The 27,189-nt window shown below is 37.0% G+C and overlaps 2 protein-coding genes and 1 pseudogene across 2 annotated transcripts; 1 reads left to right on the forward strand and 2 right to left on the reverse strand.

The window, feature by feature from the left end:
• LOC106008158 (zinc finger CCHC-type and RNA-binding motif-containing protein 1 pseudogene) lies at positions 1-692 on the reverse strand (annotated as a pseudogene).
• A 3,597-nt stretch (positions 693-4,289) lies between these two features.
• Positions 4,290-5,237, forward strand: LOC106008142 (olfactory receptor 8H1-like). The gene has a single exon (XM_013067430.2). The coding sequence runs from the start codon at positions 4,290-4,292 to the stop codon at positions 5,235-5,237; it is 948 nt and encodes a 315-aa protein (XP_012922884.2).
• Positions 5,238-13,401: 8,164 nt separating this feature from the next.
• Positions 13,402-14,388, reverse strand: LOC147820677 (olfactory receptor 5T9-like). Its single transcript, XM_087203710.1, has one exon. The coding sequence runs from the start codon at positions 14,386-14,388 to the stop codon at positions 13,402-13,404; it is 987 nt and encodes a 328-aa protein (XP_087059836.1).
• Positions 14,389-27,189: the final 12,801 nt, after the last annotated feature.

Consider the following 27,189-nt stretch of genomic DNA (forward strand, 5'->3'; position numbering starts at 1 on the left):
GTACTGCAGATGGTTTTTATTTTCCTGACGTCTACATTATATAACTCTAATCACTAAATTCTTCCTCATCACTGAAGTATGTGCTCTTCTTTATCCTCGGGCGCCGTGAATCCTCTGACTTTGAGGGGCCCCCTGCACTGGGTTCCACTGGTTCTGTTCTTCAGTCTTGGCTTGCTGGGCTGAGATGGCTTGGCTGAGACTGTCGAGAGCCGGGTCTTCCCCTTCATCTTCACTTTTTGGTACGTCCTTAATTTCTTCCGGTTCGGCAATTTTCTTTTTCTTCTTCTTTTCTTTCTTCTTTGGAGGCTCACGTTCTCCGAGCATGTTTTTTGGACAGGCATAACTTAAGTGTCCACTTTCCCCACATTCATAACACTTCGATTTATCAAAGCAGTTTCACCTTCGGATGAATTCAGCTGCTCTCCCATTGTCAATAGCAACGCTTGCCTTTATCACTCTACCAAACAACTGTTTGTTGTTTATGGCTCTGGTGCAGTTTTGTGCAGAGTCTTTATCCCAAAATAATATAAATGCAACCCTCTACTCTCCCTCGTATCTTTGTCTTTCATTATAGTAACCTTTACAACTTTGCCGTACTTGGAAAATATCCGGTGTAAGTCGTTATTTGTCAGGGAGAAGGGCAAGTTGGACACATACACTGTGCTCTTACCTGGAGCCAAGCCACCGCTCATCTCTTCAGGGACGGCGGCCCCGGCGCAGGGGGGCTTCATCCTCGACTTCTCCTCGCCCCTCGCAGTGGCCTGGGCATCCCGGGCCCGGGGCGGGGTGGACACAGAGCCCTGGGGTGGCGGCAGCAGAGGGGCCCTGCTCGGCTCCCTTTGGTCGGGCCGCAGTGGCGGGCGCCACCACTCACAATTTTTAAAATGTAAAATAATAATGTAACATTATTCTTGATGAAATTAATTGAAAATTCAACTTCTATCTATACAATGTCATAGAATAGGATTAATCAAGGTAAATTTATATTAAACAAATAAATGTTATTAAGCAAATAATAAGTATGATAACCAATTATTATGAGGTGTTAGAAAGAGAATAATGATTTCAATCTACTACAGGACAATTAAAATAAAACATAAATGACAATTAATGAATTAGAAATTTAAAAAAATAGTCAGTATTCATCAGAAAAAGAGTATCAGTGAATTCACCATGAAGAAACCATAGAAACTTAACACACTGGATGTGCTGATTACCCTGAGTTGATAGATACACAATACTGTATATATGGATAAAAATATCACATTCTGTAAGTATGTATAAATATTATGTTCTTATCAAAATATAAATAAAGAAGAATCCTATTCCAATTTTCTAATAAGCCAAAGATTAAACAAAAGATTGAGGAACACAGCAGAGGGATGGGAGAGTGTATAATAGAGACAGAGAGACAGACAGACAGAGAGAGGAGATGCTCTTTAAAGCATGCTTTAAAATCTGATGAGCTTGGAAAAAAGCATTCCACTGTTTACCTTGAGAGAGATTCTAATTTATGATCAGTCTTTGGTCCCTGCTACAAAACAATCCAGCACAGTCACGGCCCTGCTGTCACATGCGGCTCTAACCCTGATCCTCTTTGGTTTCAGTGCTCAGAGTACCCAGCACAGCAAAATCCTTCCTGAGGAGGTTTGGCCTCCTGACATCAGAAGTCATCCTGAGCCTTCTGTTCAGCTTAAACCTTGAGGTGGTCTGTTTGTCTTGCAGTTTGAGGATGGCTTTGAAATCTCCAAACTGGTCTGTCTCTGCATAAACGAAAACATTGATGAATAGTGCCACTCTGCCACAAGTTCTTTAAGGAAAATTCTTTCAGAAGCAGCTTCTTCATCTACCACAGAAATCACCTACCAAAATTCTTGTGCAGGTGCACATTTTCCTGAAACAGTCATGCATGCTGCAACTTACACGCACATTGATTTGTCTGTGAATTAGCGCAAATTCCCAGGAGCATTTTGTTGGATTCTCACTGTTTCCTTTTTCAGATTCCTGCTCTGCTTCTTCATCTTGGGGAAATAATCCTTAATTGATAATGAAATATTAGTACATCATTTAAATGAGGTAATTTCATTATTTCAATGTTTCACTTCATGATTTAATATTTCATACCTGAAAGAACAGCATAGAAACTCAAAGAAGAACAAAGAGTATTTCACGGTCCCAAGAGTTCCCTGAGCACAGTGCTGAATAAAGTGATACAGACATGAACATAATGAAATATTTCAGTCCCATTATTTTTAGTTTAATAAGAAAACATTTGACCTGATTATAAACGGTGGAAGTGAGCTTTTGCTGACTAAACTAATTTCAGAATGTTTGCTACTCTCAGGACTGATGCTGTCCATTGGTTTCATGTTTTGGAACACTGAAGAACACCCAGAGAGGCAAGCCTGCTGCAGTAGTCCTGCACGCAGATGGTGCAGGTGGTGCTGACAGCCAGAAGCAGGCCCGGACCTCTCCCGTGATGCTGTACAATGTGTGTTTGTCAGCTTGAGAACACTCAGGTCACTTAGCATCGGATGTGGAATGCACACTCCCCGAAGGCGCAGGCTAGGAAATGATTGACATAAGATAGCTCATGCCATTTTATAAAATTTTGGTTGTAAAATGAAGATACTTATTACAATAACTTTGCAAATATAGACTTACATATCTATATAATTATTACAGAATATAAGGAGGTGATTGGGAGAAATTGTAATTATGTCCATAAAACTTCAAAAGATTTCAACTTTGCTTTTATTTACTTCTTTGAATATTGATGTATTGTATTTTTCAATAAACATGTTTTACTCCTGTGGTAGATTCATCCTCTGAAATATTAAGTGTTTCATAGTGGAAAATTTGACATTCTGTCCTTAGTAGTATTATTCTTAAAGGAAGTGAAGATTTCTCTGGAAGCTTCTGTTCTTCCAACTACGTCAAATTTTCCTGATTTGTAACTATACAATGTAAATATTTGTATTTTATGTTATATATTATGTATCAATTCAAAACATATTTTTTTAAATTAAAGCATCACAAAGAATACAAAGTGATCTGGCTCGTCACTGTAAAGCCTGTGTAAAGGAAAAAGCTATCCCTTTGCCTATTTAGTTCTTGGTCTTTTACAGTTGGAAGCATTCCAAGTAGACTTGCTTAGAAGTTGCTCCCCTGGGATGATCACATGTTGTGTTATCTTCAATGCCCATTAATGAGGCACTCTGGAATTAGGCTGGAAGCAGGGCTCGCACCGTTCTGTTTATATGCCCACCTACTCCCTCAGTCTTTGGGGATACCCTGGGAAGTTACAATTTGACCAAGTCCTGCATGAATTTTCTAGGTTAATTTACTTTGCAATAAAACAATGAATGCACAATCATTTTACAGAAACATTCAGATTTTAAATATATTTCTCAGAAAAATTATTTCTGAGAATAATTTGATGGTTTGCAAGTCTCTAGACAGAGACTATTGGAAGTTTTTGCAGCATCTTTGGGTCACGGTAAGTATTCTCCTTAAAATTGGATGGTTTCAAATCTGCTAAACCGAAATGGGGACTTTTCCAAAAGAACATGTAGGTATGTAGCACTTGGACCTTATCCTAAGAAATACTGGGATTTGTAGAAACAAAAATGTAGAGTTGATGGAATCATACTATACAACTAATGTGCCTATTTTAAATTATAATTTTTGGGAAAATGGTTTTGAATGATCAAGTAAGGAAAATATGTGTTGGAAGTTAATATTTTTATTTCATATATAATCCTAAATACCCAAAGGGAACTTTATTATTTGTGATTGGTATTACAGGGTATTGGATCAAAAGGACAGTAAGTGATACCTTAAAACTGCTTCCATTACTTTTTACTATATAACATTACTTAGGTTTGCTGAAACAACTATAAACAGAAGTGGAGTCAGGCAGGGTCAGAATTTAATTGCTCTGACTTCTGATAAATTATTTTCTGGACCCTTTTTCCCATCTACAATATGTTGATACTTGTAGCTATGGTATAATATTTTCATGGGTATTTAATGTTCGTGAAGAAAAGCCTGCAAAATAGTATCAGGTCCATTCTAATTTTATAGCATGTATATATTATATTGCATGCTAATATCAATTTACAAGCATGTCTACAATTGGAAATTGAATATTTTCAGTTGCATTTGGTAAAAATTTAATCAATTTCTAGAAAATAATTATAAAAATAGTGGGCCATTTATACAATGATTTTGAAATCATTCCAGATAATAATCAAGTTTGACTTCTCACTAGTTTAAAGCATTGCACCATGAGTAGGTGGAACTCCAGCAGTGTGACTGACTTCATCCTCATGGGGCTGACGGACTCTGCAGAGACACAGCTGGTCCTCTCCGGGCTCTTCCTCCTGATTTACCTGGTCACGGTGCTGGGGAACGCGGGGATGATACTGATCATTCGCCTGGATCCCCAGCTTCACACCCCCATGTACTTTTTACTCACTCACCTGTCATTTCTCGACCTCAGCTACTCAAGTGTCATCACCCCTAAAACCTTACAGAGCTTACTGACTTCCACCAAGAGCATCTCTTTCCTGGGCTGCTTCACTCAGATATTCTTTTTTGTAGTCTTTGGCACTGCTGAATGTTTTCTTCTCTCCTCTATGGCCTATGATCGCTATGTAGCTATCTGTAACCCTCTGCACTATTCAGTCATTATGTCTACAAGACTGTGCCATGCCCTGCTCGTTGGCTGCTATGTTATTGGCTTTCTGGATGCCACTTTGGGTGCGGTTTCCCATAGCAGACTGCACTTCTGCAATTCTAATGTCATCCAGCATTTTTTCTGTGATGTATCCCCAGTTTTAGCCCTGTCCTGCAGTGACACTTATGAGGCTGAAATCATTGTATACATTTGTGCTGGCTCCAATTTAATGCTGTCCCTCATCACCATATCTGGATCCTATCTGTCCATTCTCTCTACTATCCTGAAAATTAATTCCACTGCAGGAAAGAAAAAAGCCTTCTCCACCTGTGCCTCCCATCTCCTGGGAGTCACCATCTTCTACAGCACTATGATGTTTACTTACCTAAAACCAAAGACGTCCTACTCCTTGGGAAGGGATCAGGTGGCTTCTGTGTTTTACACGATTGTGAGCCCCATGCTGAACCCTCTCATTTACAGTCTCAGAAACAAAGAGGTGAAGCACGCTGCCCTGAGAGCCCTGCAGAAGATAGAGGGCCACAGGCAGTTAAAATAACAGTGAAGTTAAGCATTTACACTGTCTTTTCATTTTCCTTTGGGGGATTTTAGGGTGTCTCTCTGAAAGCAACTGCATCTCTTTGTGCTGCTCAAGTGCCCTTACTTAACTAAGCATGATCTTGGACAGTGCCATGAGCATTATTTTAGAAATTCATACTGAAATTGGAAATCACCAAGTGCATATTAAATCCAGTGTTTTAATACATGTGATTTTAGGGCAACTAATGTGCAAAAGAAAAAAATGTGTGTGCCATTTTTAAAGCTTTCGTACAGTATTCATGCTTTCTCCAGTTTTTGGAAAACTTTATAATATAAAAGAAAGGCATTTTTTCATAGATCATTGTGTTTATAACACAGAGAATAAGGGCAGTTTACTTAGTAACAATGGCTTTCAAATCCAACATTCAAGCATTTGGCTTCTAGATCTGGAAACTTTTTAGTGAGTAACCCTCATTAATTTACCGAAAGTTTATGATGAATCCCCCTCAACTGGACTAGATGTATAATTTCATTATCATCTGATCAGGAGATGGATGTGAAATTTTTAGGGTGATAAAAGTAAATGTTGCCCATTATTATCAGAAGACTTGAATCCCTAGGATATTTTGGAAAGCAGCTCTGCTCACCACTGTACCCCAACACTGATTCCTTATGTATCTTAATGCATACCATTTTTGAAGATTATTCCTCCAAGTTTTACAAATTTCTTTTGGTAAATTTAGTTGGCCAACACACAAAAAGCTAACATACAAAATGATAACAGAAAAAAAACAAGAAGCCAGTAGTTCCCCATATTGGATCCATAATAAAGTAAAATATTGAAGTAGAATTAAGTCAGAGGAATGTGATCTATGTTAAAGTTAGAACAATTTGGCAAAAAATGAAAATTATTAAAGAAGAGAGAAATGCAATAGCAATTTTCGACAGTTTTGTACATGTCCTCTTAAATAAATGGTTATTAATAGCTATATTGTTCAATACGGTTTCTGTCATATCCTGTGTAATTGTTTCTGCTTTCTGTAGTCACTTAAAACTTTAACATCTAAGAATCTCTTTGTAATTGAAATCTGCCTGATGAACATGTTCTCAAAATATGGGAAAAACTAAGAGTCCCCCATCGTGTAATAGGTTGAACCTGAAATGCTGTGAATTTACCGAGTTAAAAATCTGCATGCAGTAGCATGTGTTAGGTGTGTACCTTCGCCCCATGTCTAACCGCAGCTTTCTGAGATGGGACAAGAAGCTTCAGCCCCTGCCCCTTTGTCTGTCTGCTGATTTCTTCATGATTGTGAGAAATTACTGCACAGTGTGCCTCATTTGTTTCACATTTTAATGGTGAAAGTTGCAAAAAAAGGATAAATGATGAATTTAGAATAGGTGGCATTGATTAAAATTAAGTAGAGAAGTAAAATATTACTTCTTAAAATATTCTGACTATTCAATCTCTAATTGCAACTTTAAATTTTTCTTTGCTGTTTTAAGGTTATTTTGTAATGTATTGTTTATTTTTCCAGGCAAGTTTTTTATATAAATATTTTGAAAATTATATGGATTGTTTTAATCTCAGAATATAAGAATTATTTGTCGACATTTAAATTAGTTTTCATAAAATTATATTTAATTATTTTGAATGTGTAAAGTTAACTGCAACATCTCCATTTTTAAAATTAGGAATATGTTGAGGTTTTAGCAACTTGCCTATCAATTAGTTTCTTCAAATCTTTTAAAAGGGTACAATATTCTTCCTTTGCTATCTATGTTTTTAGAATCGATCCTTGAAGGGATTCCTAGTTGTTTTTCTTTGCAATGAGAACTAAGATTTAATAAACATGTACTGTTGAATATGCTGTTTGGGTACATCATTCATTATAAGGGTCTCAGTTATTTCATATAGTTATGGGTTCCACTTCCACTCAATTTTATAAGATGTGGTTTTACTTTACTTTCATTTATATGCATTTCTATGATTTAGACAAATTATGCTATCATTTTTCATTGGCAGTGCAATCTATGAGTTTATAGGCAACATTGAAGGCAAAGAAATTCTTAAATTTGAATTAAATTAGCCCTAAGTTATTTTCTTTATGATGTGACCTAGAGAACACTTATATCATGTTATTAAATAAACATAATATAATTGAGTAGCATTTAGAAACATTTAAGCTACATTTGTAATTGCTTAATTATTTTATTATATCACTGCACAGCTCATGTAATGGAAGTTATTTGTCTGAAATAATTCAAGATATTCTGATGGAGTTTAGGGTGCCAGGTCAGAATGCTATATAATGGAAATATCATTTGTAGAAGATCATAATACACCACAGCAAAATGTGAACAACTGTTTTTGCTTTCAAGTGATTAATGTGTAGATAATAATGGAACAATTTTTATACATATATATACGTAAACATCAGTGCACCTACTTCATAAAACAAACACACTACTGGACATAAAAGAAAAAAATAACAGCACCATAGTTGCAGATGCAGTGCTCCATTTTCACAAATAGATAAACTAAAAAAAGGAAGAAGATACATCACAGCTTATACACGCATTTGAACAAATGGACTTAATAGTCATCTAGACAATGTTCCACAGTACTACAGCAGAATGCACATTATTGTCAGCAGTGTGTGGGTCTTTCTCCACAATACACCGCATAATGGTTCATAAAGGATACTTAAATAAATACAAAAGAATCAAAATCATCTCATTTTTATTATTAGAACATAGTACATTGAAATTAGAATTAAAGCAAAAGAAACCATAGAAATGTTACAAACATCTGGACATTGAATAACATACTCCCCAACAAACTGAAAAGATCATACAGTCTGACCAAGGTATTTTCATCACGGCGATTTAAGAATGGTTCAACATACATGCATCGATAAATACATTACATCACATAAACAGAAGCAAGGTTTGAAACCACATGATGTTCTTAATAGACATAGAAAATACCTTCACAAACTTTAATGTCCCTTCATAAAAAAGATCACCTGAAGAAAAGAGGGATAGAAGAACTGCTCTTTAAATTGAGCAAAGCTAACATCACACAACATAGTGAATGACTAAACTCAGTTCCTCTAATGTCAGGAATGCGACAGAGGTGTCCTCTCTCAACACTACTGTGAGTCTAGTACTGGAAACTTTCACCAGGATAATTAGGAAAAAGAGAGAAATAAAAGGGCTGCATGTAGGAAAGGAAGAAGACAGATTATCCCTGTTTACCAAACACAGAACCCTTTATATAGAAGACTCTAAAAGTTGTAGCAGAAGTCTTTGAGATCTGATGAAAGTAAATTCAGGAAAATTGCAGGATACAAGCTCAAAATACAATGATCAATAGCTTTCCTCTACACCAATGATGATCCTGCTGAGGAAAAAATAAAGAAAACAATGCTATTCACAGTAGCTTGAAAATGCAAAATAAAATACATAGGAATTGACCTAACCGGGAAAGATTCAGACCTCTAAAAACAAAACTGCAGAAAGAAATTGAATAAGATATCCAAATTTGAAAATATCTCATTGTTCATGGATAGGTAGAAATTACATCATTAAAATGGCTATATTACCATAAGTGATCTGGAATTCAATATGATCCTTATGACAATATCAACACAATTATTCACAAAACTAGAAAATACAAGTAATGATTTCATATGGAAACACAAAAAACCCAGAGCCAAATGAGCAATACCAGGGGAATCACACTTCCTGATCTCAAGTTACACTGCAAAGCCAGAGATACAAAACCCTGCTCTCTATTGTCAGAGTGGATGTGTATGTCAGTGGTACTGAGCAAAAATCACAGGCACACACGCAGGCAGCCTTAGTCCTCTGATTTTGAGAGAGAGGCCAAAACCAAATGATGAAAAAATGACAGCCTCTCTGGTAAATGGTGGTGGAAATACTGGATGTCTAGAAGATTGAAATTAGATCCCTATCTCTTTCCTGTCATCAAAGCAAAATGGATCAAAGTTTACATATGGAGAGAGAGAGAGAGATCTGAAAACTTTGAGATTTTTGTGAGAAAATACAGAAGAAATACTCGAAGCCATAGACACATGAAAAGCCTCCTGGAATTGGACGTGATGACACAGGAAATCATGTCAAGAATCAAACAAATGAGACTGCCTCAAATTAAAAATGTTTGGCACAGTAAAATCAACCACCTGAAGAGACCACCTACAGAACAGAAGACTCACTGCTAGCTCCTTTTCCAACAAAAGATAAATGTCTACAATATGGAAATAACTCAGAAAAACTTAAAACCATTCAGACAAAAACAGCAATCAATAAATGAGAACAATCAATAAACTGAGCATAAAATTCTAAAATGGAGATGGAGAAGTGTCCAATGAGTATGAAAAATGTGCAATATCTTCAGAACTTTTGGGAATTCCAAACGGTCCACACCACTCCAGTCAGAATGCATCAATAATACAAAAAACAATGGATATAGGTGAAAAAGACATGGAAATAACCCCTGTTTTATTTTTTCCTTTTTTTTTTTTTAGTACTGGGAATCCAATTCAGGACCTTGCATTTGCGAGGCAGGTGACAGCGCCACAGAGCTAAACCTCTGTCCCAGAACCCCTGTTTTTGATAGGAATATAAAGCTATTGTAAAGTTAGGCATACAACTCCTTGATATATTTCTGAAAGACTGGTGACACACACATAGCATGTTTAGAACACTGTGGCTCATGAGTTAAGCAATAGAAACAGCCGAGATGCTCATGAACAGATGGATGGAAAAAGAAAATGCCACACATGTATTTCAGCCATGAAGAAGAAAGAAATGTCATTTGTTGGCATATGTATTGTACTGGACCTCACAAAATTAACAAAATAAGCCATTTCACAAGGTTACATAGCACATGTTTATTTTCATTTGAGCAATTTAGGAAAGGGGAGAGAGAGACAGGAAGAAGAAAAAGGAAGAAGAGGAACAACAGAAGAAGAAGGAGGAGGAGAAGAAGAAGAGGAAGAAGAAAAAGAAGAAGAAAGAAGAAGAAGAAGAAGAAGAAGAAGAAGAAGAAGAAGAAGAAGAAGAAGAAGAAGAAGAGGAAGAAGAAGGAGAAAAGAATCTAGGAGATTGATTTCTAGAAACAGGGAAGGTAATCTGGGAACAAGGAGGGTACGGGAGAGGATTGTAATAGGGATAGAAGTAATGAAAATATGTTACACACATAGCAATGTACAGAACAAAGCTCATTCTGTATTAATAATTTGCTCCAAAATTTAAAAAAAAGACTTCCATGACATATGCAATTGCAGAAACAGAGAGCCAAAGACAGGGGTAATTTCTGATGTGGGTCTTAAAGCTCAAGTAAGCATAGACTGCCATGTAGAATCCTCACTGGGCAGAAGGGCTGTGTGGATGACAGTCCTCAGAGGGGGGAAAACCTCACATGCTCTCTCTTTCTGGTTCTCCTTCTCTCTGTGTGGAGAACTTCCTCCCTTTGCTTACAGATCAGAAACCTCCAGAGGGTAAGACGACATACTTTCCCAGAAGTGAGGCCATAGAATCTCCCTGCGGTCAGCTTGTACATAGAAAAGGTGGTAGAAGGCCACATGCTTCTCTAGGTTTAATGGATTGCCTTGGGTGATGGAAGTTTTACTCTGTGTGACTTACCTTTAAGAAGAAGAATTCTAGTTTATAAGAATAGCTTTGAAGGAGAAAGGGGATCAGGAGGTAAGTAGAGGGTGAATAGAGAGCTGATGTGTCTGAGGCCCTTTCTAACTCCTTAATTTCAAAGTCCTCAGCCTGCCAAAGACACATACTTTGTGACACCATGTTCTGATCCCTGATATTTTCAATCTGGATCTTTAACATGTTTTTCATAAAAATTCAGACTTGAGTACTCAATGTACACAGGAGAATTGGGTTAGCAAGTGACAGGTAAACTATGCACCAAGGGACAGATGCATATCTCAGAATGAGAATGAATGCACAGACAAGAACTAACCAAAGCTTATGGAAGAGGACAAGCCCACACAGACAAGTGTAACTCCTTCATTCATGCAGTGTTCATCAGTTATATCTTAACTAAATCCTATGTTCAAGGTACCTTTCCATGCCTGTGGGTACAACTCTGAGGTCAAGCAGACACATTACTGTGATTATGATCATGGCAGTGTCAGCATCTTGGCAGATCTGAACTGCAAGCAAATTTTCATCACCAATAATGATAAAGTAAGCTTATCAAGTGGTCAGACAGGGTAGGTGTACAAAAACAGTGAAAGTCAAAGAGCAATCTTAAAGGGAAAGCTAACTGAGCTATGTGGAATAACATTTTATTATCTTGGGTTGGAAAAGATGCCATTGTTTCACATTCTTTATACTAACTTGGAAAATAACCACAGATGGGCCACTGATTTTTCTGCAACATTGGATTTCCATGATGCTGCTCGAATAGAGGAGAACCTGCAAATATTTTTACAGGTTAACTGAACATCAGTTCTAGATTAATTTGTAAATAATTTTAACCAGGTTGTTTTAGGTATAAATGAGATCATCCTCCTTTTTTTGTGCTCACCTTCTAGTTTCCAAACTACTGTTTCTTTTGCTTCATCTAAGCAACAATACACTGATATTCTAGAAGACAATTAGACCACAACTTTTCCTTAACAATTGTGGGACCCTGGAGTATACGCGAGAAATCTAAAGAATGATTCTGGAATGCTGGAAAGTTTTTAGTATTATGGGGAAGTAAGATTTGGAAATAGTATTGAAGTAGGTTATTCCTTTCTTCCAGAAAAACTCTCTTAAAATGTTATGAACTGACAAATGAATTTAAAGATGCTCTAGTTTGCATGGCTTGATTTTTATCACATAAAATCATGTCTACAATATAGTCAGTGTTATATCTACAAAAACTGTATTGCATCAATATTGGAGATATTTTAAGTATAGCTTCTGCTGCCAAATGTTCCTTGTTCCAATACAGGTGGGAGGATCTACTTTGTACAACTATTCAGAAGAAAATAGAAAATGAAAACAAAAAATATTATTTTGAATCTCAAATGAACATTTAAAATTCATCTCTTGAAGCAAGGTTGCTTTGATTGCTATGTTCTTATGCATTTTTTCTTGCAACATCTCAGGATGATCACACCTTTGATACAAAAATGAGCTAGGTTAAAGAAAAGTATCTACAGTGAATGCCTCTTGCTGTAAAGAAACCTTGAAGCATATATAAATGCAGCAAAATGAAGCCAAAGGAAAAGTGAGTTTAACTAAAATTAGATTGTGTCAGTATTCAAGGCCGTGCTTCTTAGGTGTAAACGTTGTAGACAGAGCACAAATCTAAGGAAATTCCTCATAGATCAGGACAAAGGCATGACTAGGGACTGAGCAAGGACCTGAAACCAAGGGCCAAGGATCCCAGCTTCAAAGTGAGCTGATCTTGGACTTAGAAAAGCCACATAGAGTAGCCAGCATAGATTAGTCTCCCAGGAGTAATTGTATTAGGTTTCATTGTCCTGAGGTACCATCTCAGTAAACGTTATTGCAGCATCCGTCTAGTTTAAATGAGCTGGATTCAGAGTGGATCATCTGTGATCAGGCAGCAGAAAGGTCAGTCCCCAATTAAGAAGAAAAATCTAGAGTTTGGACCCAAACAGATCCAAGGCACATACAGGGGCCCAGTGTTATCTGAGTATGTCTGGAAAGGGGGGACAATTCCAGTAGCATTCTGAAAAAGAGGAACTGAAAAATGAGGAATTAAATTCATAGTGGATGTTGGAGAATTATAAGCCATTTAGGGATATTTAAAACAGTACAGTTTTAGGAATCTAAGCACTATTTAGCACTATAAACATCATTTCTAACATTTACTTAAAATCAATTTATACAAAGCCTCACTTAAGCTATATATATATATATATATATATATCAATGACTATATAGCACAGATGACTATATAATACATGTGTTTGAATATATATATATATATATATATATATATATATATATATATTTGTACATTGATAATACAAGACATTCCTCACCTGCTGTCCGAGAGGGCTAATAAATACTTGGAAATATTTCAGGACTACAATCACTATGAACTAAAAACCTGATTTTCTCTCTAGGTTTGGCTTATGTATATAGACTTAAAGGCAATATTATTTTGGGTTAAAATTCTAAAAATGCACTTTAGTTACACACCAATTTCTCTCAGAGAATCTTCTCATTGCCTCTTTGACATCTTTGTTCCTCAAACTGTAGATGATGGGATTCAGCATGGGAATCACAATGGTGTAAAATATGGACACCACCATGTCATGCTCCAGGATGTAGCTGGAACTTGGTCTCACATACATGAACAGGATTGTCCCGTGATAAATGGACACTCTGGCAAGGTGGGAGTCACACGTGGAAAACACTTTCCTCTTCTCTTTGGCAGAATGCATCCTCAGAATGGCCAACAGGATGAAGCCATAGGAGATGAGGACAATCAGGAGGGTGACCACCTCAATGGCGCCCACACAGTAGAAGAGTAGAAGCTGGTTTGTGTGAGTATCAGAACAGGAGATAGCGAGGAGAGGAGGGATATCACAGGACACATGCCTAATTTCATTGGATCCACAGATGGACAGGCTAAACGTGGCCACAGTATGTACCATGGCATTTAAAGTGCCACCGACATAGGAAGCAGTGATCTGTGCAACATATACTCTGGGTGATATCCTTACTGAATAGAGCAGTGGGTTGTAGATGGCCACATAGCAGTTATAAGCCATTGTTGCCAAAAGAAATGATTCCGTGGTCCCAGAAATACAAAAGAGAAGCATCTGTGTTGCACATGCAGGAAGTGAAATGGTTTTGTCCTTTGTCAGAAAATTGACCAACATTTTGGGGGTGACAACTGTAGAGTAGCAGGCATTCAAGAATGATAGCACACTGAGAAAATAGTACATGGGTTTGTGGAGTCGGATATCACTGATGACCAATGCTATCAGACCCAAATTTCCCACCAGAGAGAAGAGACAGATTGCCAGGAATAGGGAAAACAGGAAGACTTGCAGGTGAAAATCATCTGTGAAACCAGTCAGGATAAACACGGTGACTTCAGTCATGTTCCTCAAAGAAATCACGGGTGACTCCATGTCTTTTGCTGTCTCTGACATTTTAGTTATTATTTCTAAGTTTAAAGGCAATGTGGTAAAAACAGAGTCCACCATTTGAGTTGTGGAGAGGCACAATCCTTGTCGCTGAAAAGATCAGGCAGAGATGAAGAAGTCTGGCCCAAGGGGATTTATTACCCTGTTTAAATTGTTATTCAGTTTCTGGCTGAATGTATCTTATTACCGGAATCTTCCCATTTAATTTGCTGGCTTTCCACTATTGTCTATAAGTTGTTTCCACCTGCTCTCATATTTCCCTGTCTTAAGGTTCACAAAGATTGAATACTTGCCCTGGGTTCCACTCAGAATCCATAGAATGAGTTTCCTTAGTGTTCTCAGCTTTTCATATGGAATAGCCACACTCACAGTATCATGCAAAGTGAGAAAAGCAGTGGGAGGATTATTGAACAGACTTTCTTCATTAGCAAAACATGGAATAAATTAGACTTACATTTCAGTTTGACGACTGGGGTAGCCTGCCTGCCTGAAGCATTTTAGGATTCAAGACAATTGGCTCCCTCCTCAGTGCTTACGGGACAGTGATGGACAGGTTTTATATGACATTAAAATTGCATGTTGATGATATTGTACTCACCAAACCCCAATACTCTTTAAAATGTTGAAAATTAGAATGGCATCTATTTGTCTATGGACAGGGGAAGTATGCAATTAACATTTTCAAAGGCAGTCCTTGTGACCATTTTGATTGAACATGTTTGTGGTAGGTAATGATTAGATTCATCAGGGGGAGTTGGTACTCGTGAACTTCGATGATAATAATTTTCTAGCAAACATTGATGCCTCTGTTCTTTGCTATGGAGAAAACAGCTGGTTTATGAATTAATGAAATATTCTTTGTTCCAGATCATGTCTCAATGTAGCAATTACCTAAATTTCTCTTGGGAACTGGAAGGAGTTGTCTCCAGTTATGCTGGTTTCCAATACTTGATCCAAGATGCTCAAAACACACACCTTTTGGGCAGCTAACAGTTTAAGGAATTACATCCAAAAGCATTTGCCTTCTCTGATTTCACCTTGACAGGTTAACAGGTAAAAATAAAGATCTCAGAATTTTTTAAGAACATGAATAGTCTGGAAAAGCAAAAGAAATCAGGCCCTCAGTTCTCAAAATATGAAAACACAGTTTATTAGGCATATTACTAACAATGAGTTCAAAAACAGAAAACACTCTACAGCAGCTGCCATGCTATCATTCATCAAAGGGTGAGAATTGTGTGTATTTTATCCCATGGAATCGGCACAGCACCTCCAAAACAACTTACTCAGCAGCATTGGATTGATGAGAAAGCTGCGGCCCAGGCACACACAGAATGGGACAGAGTCACACAGTCAGTCACGGAGCCATGGTTCAAGCCCAGGTTTTGACCCCTACTTGCGGTATTTTCACTTCACCATTCTACACACTCCCTGAGGTAAGCTGACATTCAGAAACCATCCCCTAGAAACAGCAGAAAATCACACTTGCTCGTACTTAAATTCATTTACAAGACTATCAAGGTTAGAGAAGACTATGAAATTCTAAAAAGTAAGCTGAACAGCCTCTTATATCAATTTTCTAACTGGGATATAAATGTAAAATTTAAATCTTTTAATAGGAAAAAAATCCAAAAATTTCATGCAACCAATTCCTCAGGTAGGCATTTTAAATCAATTTAATATGGTCTACATTTTGTCACTTGTACCAATTACACATATGATTCTTTATTTCTATTCCCTTCTTCTGACCAGTCTCTTTTCTCAGCACAGTGGAGGTGAGCTGTATGGGCAGAAGCCACCCCTGCCCCCTGCCCCATTGAAATGAGAAGACAAGTAAACAAGTTTCAAAACCAGACTTCCAGATCACCTAAACAACCCCAAAGGGAAATGAGATGGAACACTATGATACTCAACCACCTGGACTCCCTGAACTGGCAACAAAAAAGGATCTGGAAAAAGTGAAATCAGAAATAATTTCTCAGATAACAATAGAGATTGTGCCTATAGTGCAAGACATGATTAATAAATCTAGAGAGGACACAGATAAAAAATAGAGGAGCTGAGGAACATGATGGAATCCCAACATAGGAAACAAAGGGAATCCATAAAAGAGATACAAAGAGATTTCCAGGAGATTAAAAACTCCATTGAAGGGCCGGGGATTTAGCTCAGTGGTTTCGCTGCTTGTTGTGCAAGTGCAAGGAGCCAAGTTCAATCCCTGGTACCAAAAAGAAAAGAAAAGAAAAGAAAAAAACTCCATTAAAAGTCTATGGAGCAGAATGAACCAATGTGAGGATAGCATTTCAGATATAGAAGATAAGATTAAAATTAGTGACCAGGAAAAGAAAAATTGCTTTCAAATTGTAAGGGTCCATGAGAAATCAATCCTGCAGCTGCTAGATGATGCAAAGAAGGATAACATAAGACTGATTGGAGTCAATGAAGAAACAGGAGAGAGTGCAGATGACATAAAAATCTGTTCACAGAAGTGATGGCAGAAAACTTCCCAAGCAGGGAAAAAGAACTTGACATACAGATAAGTGAGGCATATAGGACTCCAAGTAGCTATGATAAAAAAAAAATCTACACATAGGCATATAATAGTTATGATTAAGTCGTGCGGAACACGCCGAATCAGCCCGCTGCAGACAGGTAGGTCTGCGGACGCCATAGCAACATCACCAGTTGCGTGGAATGTGCCAGATCAGCCCATGCCCCGGCAGCAATCCACTGGACACCCCCCACCCCTGCTCCTCTGTACAGCCACCTGGTTCCACACTACAAAGATGCAGAGGACACCAGACCACCAGACCACTGTACTGAGTAAGTTGGAGACATCTTCACCTCCTATCAGGACCAGGACTATCTTCAGGGGAAGGGCAGCTGGAACCTGCAATACAACTCTGCAGAGTTCAACCCTATGGGAGGACAGGGAGCTCAACTTGGGACTTGCAGCCAGAAATCTGCCTGAAGCTCATGGGTCTGTGACTAGCTTGCTGAGACTCATTGACTTATATCTGCACACTGCAACTGACATTGTCTATTGTGACAGCAGAGACATAGCTTGAAAGAGGCCCTTCATCTTCATGGTTATTTTTTATTCCCAAAATGAGTTTTATTATTTTGGTTTTTTCCTCTTTTCTTTTCTTTTGCTCCTCTTATCTTTAATTTTTTTCCCTACTCTTTGCAAATATTTGTTTTTCTCTCCTTTTTTCTCTTTTCTTTTCTTCTTTCTGTTCTCTTTCCTTTCTCTCTCTCTTACACTCACTCTCTTGTTCTCCCACATTGTTTGTCTTTCCTTTTTGTCCCTTTTTTTGGTCCTCAGTCAGAAGTCTTCTTCATTTTCCTATTATTCTCTTTTTCCTTCTAACCTGTGTCCTCTGACCACACTGCTAACCTTCCCCTATCCTTCTTCCCATCTATCCCTCCCTCCCCAACCCCTTCTAACTCCCCATCCCAAAGGGTAAAGTTGTTATATTGAAGAGTTTATTCACTATATGTTGAGTTGGTCCTCGATCTTGATTTAAGTCACACAGTTAAAGGTGATAGATTAATAACTACCACAAATTGTCATTCTTTAAGAGGTATTTGATGTTACGGTGTTGCTGATTGTATGACTTGGGTTAAGGTGTCATGATTGATCTAAACAGTTTTCCTTCCTGGTATAAGGAAAATGAGATAGCCTCAGAGTCATTATAGACTCAAAACCTAAAGACCAGCTATATCCAGTAGACACCTCTGAGAAGCAGTCATTCCATGAGGGTTTTAAATAGATCAACAAAGATACTTACAATAAACAACTTCATAATATCAACCCAGGAACTAAACCCGGGACAGTACCAAAAACAAAAATGAGAAGGCATTTAAGCAAGTCACAAACCCAGACTTCCACCCCACAAAAGGCAATTTCTGGGGGAAATGAGGTGCAGAACTCTGATAATCAACCACCTGAACACTCTGAACTGATAGCACAGGAAATAACAAACCAGATGAATGAGGCTCTAGAAAAATTCAAAGCAGAAATAATCTCCTAGATATCCACAGAAATGGTGGGCACGGTGATGGACATGATTAGAGGATCTAGAACAGAAATAGATAAAAAAAATAGATGAGCTCAGAAACATGCTGGAAGCCATGAATACCCAACATAAGAAAGAAATGGAATCCATGAAACAGATTCAAACAGGTATTCAGGAGATCAAAAACTCCATTGAAAGTATCCACAGCAGATTAAGGGAATATGTAGATAGAATAGGATGCCCACTATCACCACTCCTGTTCAATATAGTTCTGGAAACCTTAGCCACAGCAATTAGAAAAGAGAAAGACATAAAAGGAATGAAGATGGGAAAAGAAAAAGTTAAACTGTCATTATTTGCTGAGGATAGGATACTTTACATAGAAGACTCAAAAAACTCTGCCAAAAGACTTCTAGACTTAATTGACAGATTCAGTAGAGTAGCCCGATAGAAGGTCAACACCCAAAAAACAATAGCCTTCTTGTACACAAATAACAGACTCACTGAGAGAGAAATTAGAGAAACAATTCCTTTTACAATAGCATCCAACAAAATGAAATATGTAGGAATAAATCTAACAAAGGAAGCAAAAGACCTCTACACTGAAAACTACAGCACTCTGGAAAAAAGAGATTGAAGAGGACACAAGAAACTGGAAAGACATCCCTTGTTCCTGGGTAGGAAGAACCAATATAGTGAAAATGGCCATACTTCCAAAACTACTATATAGATTCAATGCAATGCCAATTGAAATTCCAACAATATACTTCACAGAACTAGAGAAAACAATCCAAAAATTCATTTGGAACCATAAGAGACCTAGAATAGCTAAAGCAATTCTAGGCAACAGAGACATGGCTGGGGGTATCACAATCCCCAACTTGAAACTATACTACAAAGCTACTGTGATAAAATCAGCATGGTACTGGCAAAGGAACAGACCTGAGCATCAGTGGAATAGATTAGAAGATGCAGAATCAACTCCAGACATACTCAGTCACCTCAACTTTGACAAAGGAGCCAATCACCATCATTGGAGGAAAGATAGCCTATTTAATAAAGAGTGTTCGAAAAACTGGATTTCAACCTGCCAAAGATTGAAACTAGACCCATACCTATCACCATGCACTAAACTAAGATCAAAGTGGATTAAAGAGCTAAATATTAAGACAGAAACACTGAACTTGCTGGAAGATAGGTTAGGTAGAACTCTTGAAGTCATTGGCATAGGAAAAGACTTCATGAACAAAGCCTCAGCAGCATCGGCACTAGCAGAAAGAATCAACAACTGGGATCTCATCTTATTAAAAAAGCTTCTGCACTGCAAAAGGAACCACCAACAGAGCTAACAGACAACCTACAATGTGGGAAAAAAATTTTAACAGCTGTACCTCAGACAAAGGACTACTATGTAGAATATATAAAGAATTGAAAAAAATCAGACCCCCCAAATTCAAAGACCCAATTCAAAAGTGGGCATCTGAAATGAACAGACATTTCTCAGACAAGGAAGTAAAAGCACAAACAAATATATGAAAAAATGTTCAGCATCATTGGTCATTCGAGAGATGCAGATGAAAACAACCCTGAGATTCCACCTCACCCCAGAAAGAATGGCTGTTATCAAGAAATCAACCAATAACAAATGCTGGCAGGGGTGTGGGGAGAAAGGATCCCTTCTCCATTGTTGGTGGGAGTGCAGACTGGTGCAACCACTGTGGAAGTCAGTATGGAGATACCTCAAAGAACTAGGACTAGAGGTCCCATTTGACCCAGCTATTCCCCTGCTGGGTATCTTCCCAAAAGAATTAAAAGAATCATCCCACAGTGATATATGTGCACCTATGTTCATAGCAGCACAGTTTGTAATAGCTAAAGCTTGGAAGCAGCCCAAGTGTCCATCAACTGGAAACTGGATAAAGAAAATGTGGTTTTTTAATAAAATGGAGTACTACTCAGCCATGAAGGATGAAAAACTAGAGTCATTTTTAGCTAAATGGATGCATATCGAGGCCATACTCTTAAGTGAAATAAATAGGTCACACATGTGTAAATACCAAATAGTTTCAGTAGTGTGAGAAACTGATAGTGTAAACAAGGGTTACAATGATTAAAATGAATAATTGATATTTTGAAAGAGGAAAAAAGATCCAAAGATGATGGAGTGAAGGGAGGGGAAGGGGAAAGGAAAAGAGGGAAAGGAAAAAATATGAGAAAAGAAAAAAAAATGGAAATGAAATCTATGTAAATAGGGAAGGATGGACGGGGGAGAAGGGTGCACAGGTAATGGGGAAAAAAATAAGAACCAAGATATATCATGTACAGGTACAAACACCCAATGATAAAAGTAAATGAAGTGCATACCTAAAATGTACCAATAAAAGAACTAAAAGAAAAAAAATAGTTATGATTCCAGAAACCCAACTGAAGAACTAAATTCTGCAAGTAGTTAGAGAAAAGAAACAAATCACATAGAAAAGAAAGCCCATCAGAATCACAGCAGACTTCTCAATGCAAACCCTCAAGGCAAGAAGAGCTTGGAGTGATGTATTTCAAGCCCTAAAGGAAAACAGCCTCCAACCCAGATTGATGTACCCTGAAAAACTATCTTTCAAAGTTGATGGAGAAATAAGATACTTTCATGACAAAGAGCACCTTAGGAAATTCATGAATACCAAACCAACACTCCAAAAAATTTTAGACAATATCCTAGCAAAAGACAATGAGGATCACACCCCCAGAAAGCCGAGTAGAATGAATCTGTAGGGCTTGACAAGAATTTAAATGCAAAGGGGGAGGATCCAACAAACAGAAAAAATCATGACAATGATAAGTTAATATGTATGAATTATAACCATCAATGTTAATGGTCTCAATTCACTAATCAAAAGAAATAGACTGGCAGAATGGTCAAGAAGCAAAGTCCAACAATGTGCTGCATACAAGAAACACATTTAATTTAAAAAGAAACTCATAGTCTGAAAGTTAAAGAGTGGAAAACAATACTCCATGTGACAGGAACCTGAAAAAAAAGCAGGAGTAGCTATCCTCTTTACAGATTAAGAGGATTTCAAACAAAAATCTAAAACACTCTGGTCCCAAGAATTTCAGATAAGGGATAGTGAACTTTTATATACAAATCTATTGTGAACCTGTGCTTTCATTCCTCCCAAGTAAAATTTAAGAACAGGACTGTTGGCTCTTAACAGTAATACAAGAAATTTCTATGTTGTTTTCCAAAATGGTTTTATCATTTTACATTCACATTAGCAGTATTAGAAAGTTTTAACTGGTTCACACCTAAGCTGGCATTAGTTCTTTTAAAACTTTTAACTTCATCTCCCTAATGAGTGTATAATTCAATCTTGTTATTGTACTGATTAGTATTTTTCTGATTCTAGTGTTGCACACCTTTCCTTGTGCTGTACTGGCTTTTTATCATCTTTTGTGTCTACTTTTCAATTGGGTTGTCCATTAATGAGCTGTAAGATTTCTTTATATACTCTGGCCATAGGTTATATGCATTATAAATATGGTCTGTTTAAGGACTACTTTTCATTTTCTTAATGATGTCATTTAAAGTTCTAAATTTTGATGGAATCTCATTTATCAATTTTTTCCTTTTATACATCATGTTTTTTATATCCTAGGAAATTCTTCCCTTCCCTAAATTCATAATCATTTTCCCTTATAATTTTTTCTTAAAGTTTTACAGTTTCAGCCTTTCATATTTAGGTTCATACATCCTTTCAAGTTATTTTTATGTATGGAAATAAAGGGTTGAGATTAACTTTTTATGTATGGATACTGGGGGTTCTAGTGCCATTTGCTGAAAACACTATGTTTTCCTCTGCTCTTGAACTGAGTTTATGTTCTATAAAATGTTAATGTTAAATAATGTTTCAAAACTCAGTGGACCATATATGTGTGGTTCTATTTGCAGATTCTCTGTTTTCTTCCAATGATCTATATGTCTTTCCTTACACCAACATTGCCTTGATTACTGTAGCTTTAGAGGAAATCTTAAAATTAGGTAGTAAATGTCTTCCAACACTGTTTTTTTTTCTTTTTACTTTTCTAGGTCCTTTGTACTCTTACATAACTTTTAAATTTCAATATCCAATTCTTCATTTATAGCAAGTATACAAAGACCTGAATGTTTATATATACCTTGTGTTTTCTAATCCTGCTAAATTCAAATACAAGTTGTAGGGGCTTCTACAGATTTCTTAGTATTTTCTCCATAGATGTTCATTTCATCTACATATAAAAATTTTACTTCTACCTTGCCAATTCTATCCTAATTGTGTCATTTGATTGCAAGACTGTTTTGATTGGGTCTGTGTTTCAAAGTTTAATGGACAGATGAAGAGTAGGCATATCTGCCCTTGTTCCTCACCTTAAGGAGAAAGCATTGTATCTTCTCCATTCATATAAGGCATTCTCACTGGAAGTACAGAGTACATGTCTTTAATCTGTTGAGAAGTTTCTGTTCTACTTCTAGTCTCCTGATAGCTTTTACCATGAACAGCTGTAGAATTTAGTCCAATACTTTTTCTCCAACTAGTGACAGGATCATATGGCTTTTTCCTTTCCTCTGTTTAAATGATGACTTTTTGGGGTGGATCTTTCAATGCTGAACCAACACTGCCATCCCTATAATAAAACCACTTTCTACATCCTGCCAGATCTGACTTCCAATAGTTTGTTTTGTTAAACAAATTTCTATCTATGTTCATACTTTTTCCTTTTATTATCTTTATCCAGTTTTAGGATTAGCACAATGTTGAGTTCCTCAAATGAGGGGAGAAGTGTTCCTTCTTTATTCTGCTTTAAATGTTTGATATAATTTGTCAGTTGAAATGTATATGAGCCTGTTGTCATATAGGTAGGTTTTCAAGCTAGGAATATACTTACTTTAATAGGTGCTATTCAAATTTTATATTTCCTCCAGAGTTAGTTTCATTAATTTGTCTTCCAAGGCACTTCTTAGAAGTTGTCAAATTTATTTCAAAAAGATTTTTGTAATATTCTTTCTATATCCTTTTAAATTCTGTAAAATCTGTGGTAATGTCTTCTAGATCTTGATATTGTAATTTAAAAAATGTATAATTGATATTGTGTAATAGGAAGAAAAGGTCTAAAGGAGCAGCGAAAGTGGGAACGTAGGGGGAAGGAAAAAAGGGAAAAGAAAAAATATGAGAAAACGAAAAAAATGGAAACAAAGTCTTTGCAAATAGGGAAGGGTGGAGGGGGTGAAGGGAGGGCAGGGGAAGGGGAAAAAATAAGAACCAAGATACTTATGTAATGGTACAAGATCCCAATAATGAATGTAACTATATTTTATACCTAAAATGTACCAATAAACTTAATGGGCAAAAAAAAAAAAAATCATACGATCTCCTACTCCTCTGATGCAATGCTTAAAATTCAGAATGCGGTAAACAACAAATGCAGGCGAGGTTGTGTAGCACCGGGCAGGCTCACTCGGGGCAGTGGAAATGCTGGGGACACAGCCACCTGAGCACTCATCCTGAAAGTTTCTTTCCAAGTGAAATACACTTTTACTAAAAAGCCAGCCAGCACACATACACCTTGTTACAGATCCAAAGGAGCTGAAAACGTATTTCTACACAAAATTCTGCACATTCATGCTCACAGCAGCTTTGTTTCTATTTGCCGATATTTGGAAGCAACCACGAAAGCCTTCAGAGAGGGATTAGATTCATAAACTTTGGACTGAAGAAATGTGATATCAAGATCTGCCAAGAAATGCAGGAAGTTTTAATGTGTATATTTCAGGGAAGTAACCAATGAATAAAAATTAGCAAATAAATATAAGTAAAAGTACATTTACAAAATGGAAGACTCACCAACGGTTAAGAGTTAAAAATTATAGTTAGATACCAAAGTTTTGCTAAGTGGAAGACAAAAAATTCACAATGTTTCCTCCAATGCACTTGCATTTGTATCTCATTGTGGACATGGCAGCAGTATAACAATGAAAAATGCAATACACTGACAAGTATAATTTTTAAGTGACAAAAGCAGAGGGCAAAAGAAACTGATCCAATACAAACTAGAAGCTTGAGACGTTTTTAGGATGTTAGAAATAATTTATAAGTTGATTTACTTGTGTAGGTGTACGTGTTTATCAAAATTCTTATGTGACATTTAAAGACCATGATTGTTTTGAATTTAAGATTCCAAACCCTGATTTTGAAAACAACTCACTGACTTCTATGTTTATTATTACTCTGAAGGACATTACTTTTGCAGGGGTGCCTGTGACTAGAAGATAAATAAAGAAGTTTAGTGGGAGAACTGGGGACATTCTGACTCTTTATCTAGGTATTTTTCACAAGCTTGTGTACAGTTTGTAAAATTTCACCACACTGTAAATTTATGTCACATGTGAATGAGGTATATAGCAACATTTCCATACATTCATAGACTGCATAATGTTTCAATTGGGGCAAACACATCCATCATATCAAATATTTATCATTTCTTTGGGGTGAAAACTTTCAAAATTGTTTCTTCTAGATTTTTTGGAAAGTTACAGTACTTTAATGTAGTCACACTCCTCCTGTGTAAAGCATAACCAAATTTCTTGTTCCTAACTGTAAATTAGTAGCCTTTGACCCAGATTTACCCTGCCTCCATTAGATGTACACAAACCAGCAGTATTTCTAGATCACAGGGCTGTTCTACTTTTAATTTTTTTTTTTTTTTTGCTTAAATTTTTTCATTGGTACATTTTAGGTATACAATACATTTACATTTATCATTGGGTGCTTGTGTCTGTACATGATATATCTTGGTTCTTATTTTTTCCCCATTTCCTGTGCGCCCTTCACCCCTCCACCCTTCCCTATTTACATAGACATCATTTCCATTTTTTTCTTTTCTCATAATTTTCCCTTTCCCTTCTTCCCTTTCCCCATCTCCTCCCACCACCCCTACCCCTTTGGATCTTTTCCTGTGTCAAAGTATCAATTATTAGTTATTAATCCTTTTAATCCTTATTTACACTCTCAATTTCTCACACTAGAGAAACTATTCGGTATTTACACATGTGTGTCCTATTTATTTCACTTAAGAGGATGGCCTCAATACGCATCTATTTAGCTATAAATGACTCTAGTTTCTAGTTCTTTATGGCTGAGTAGTACTCCATTTTATAAAAAACCCACATCTTCTTTATCCAGTTTCCAGTTGATGGACACTTGGGCTGTTTCCAAGCTTTAGCTATTACAAACTGTGCCACAATAAACATGGATACACGTATATCTCTGTGGTATGATTCTTTTAATTCTTTTGGGGAAATACCCAGCAGGGGAATAGCTGGGTCAAATGAGACCTCCAGCCCTAGTTCTTTGAGGTATCTCCACACTGATTTCCGCAGTGGTTGCACCAGTCTGCACTCCCACCAACAATGGAGAAGGGATCCTTTCTCCCCACACCCCTGCCAGCATTTGTTATTGGTTGATTTCTTGATAGCAGCCATTCTTTCTGGGGTGAGGTGGAATCTCAGGGTTGTTTTCATCTGCATCTCTCGAATGACCAGTGATATTGAACATGTTTTCATATGTTTGCTGCTTTTACTTCCTTGTCTGAGAAATGTCTGTTCATTTCAGATGCCCATTTTTGAATTGGGTCTTTGAATTTGGGGGGGTCTGATTTTTTCAGTTCTTTATGTATTCTAGATAGCAGCCCTTTGTTTGAGGTACAGCTGCTAAAATTTTTTCCCAATTGTAGTTTGTATTTTAGCTCTGTTGGTGGTTTTCCTTGCAGTGCAGAAGCTTTTTAATAAGGTGAAATCCCAGTTGTTGATTCTTTGTGGTAGTTCCCATGCTATTGAGGTTTTGTTCATAAAGTCTTTTCCTATGCCAGTGTCTTCAAGAGTTCTACCTAACCTCTCTTCCAGCTGGTTTAGTGTTTCTGTCTTAATATTTAGATCTTTAATCCACTTCAATTTTAATTTAGTGCATGGTGATAGATATGGGTCTAGTTTTAATCTTTGGCAGGTTGAAATCCAGTTTTTCCAACACCATTTATTAAAGAGGCTATCTTTCCTTCAATGAGGGTGGTTGGCTCCTTTGTCAAAGATGAGGAGGCTGAGCATGTCTGGAGTTGTTTCTGTATCTTCTAATCTATTCCACTGATCCTCGGGTCTGTTTCTTTGCCAGTACCATGCTGTCTTTTTTTGGTTTGTTGGTTTGTTTGTTTGTTTTCCCCATTAACTTTATTGGTACATTTTAGGTATGAAATACAGTTACATTCATCATTGGGATCTTGTACCATTACATGAGTCTTTCAGTTCTTATTTTTTTTCCCCTTCCCTTGCCCTCCCTTCACCCCCTCCACCCTTCCCTATTTGCAAAGACTTTGTTTCCATTTTTTTCCTCTTCTCATATTTTTTCCCTTCTCCTACATCTCCCAATTCCCCAACAGTGTTGGAACGCATTTAGTACCTAATTTTAAGACTTCTTCTATAGCTACAGTAATCAAGGCAGTGTTGGTGTAAGAAAAGACATACAGATCATTTGAATAAAACGGAGAATCCAGAAATAGAACCACACATATATGGTCCACTGAGTTTTGAAAGATTATTTAATATTAGCATTTTATAGAATATAAACTCAACTCAAGAGCTGAGGAAAAGATAGTATTTTCAGCAAATGGCACTAGAACACCTGGTATCCATATATAAAAAATTAACCTCAACCCTTTTTTTCCATACATGAAAATAACTCGAAGGGATCTATAAACCTAAATAAGAAAG

This window comes from Heterocephalus glaber, unplaced genomic scaffold (genome assembly GCF_053883595.1).
Source record: "Heterocephalus glaber isolate CG9 unplaced genomic scaffold, H.glaber_assembly_v1.0 deba00001806, whole genome shotgun sequence".
Lineage (NCBI taxonomy): Eukaryota > Metazoa > Chordata > Mammalia > Rodentia > Bathyergidae > Heterocephalus > Heterocephalus glaber.

Excerpts from the sequence above, each read along its gene's own strand:
- LOC106008142 (XM_013067430.2), top strand. The coding sequence starts at position 4,290 with ATGAGTAGGTGGAACTCCAGCAGTGTGACTGACTTCATCCTCATGGGG.
- LOC147820677 (XM_087203710.1), bottom strand. The coding sequence starts at position 14,388 with ATGTCAGAGACAGCAAAAGACATGGAGTCACCCGTGATTTCTTTGAGG.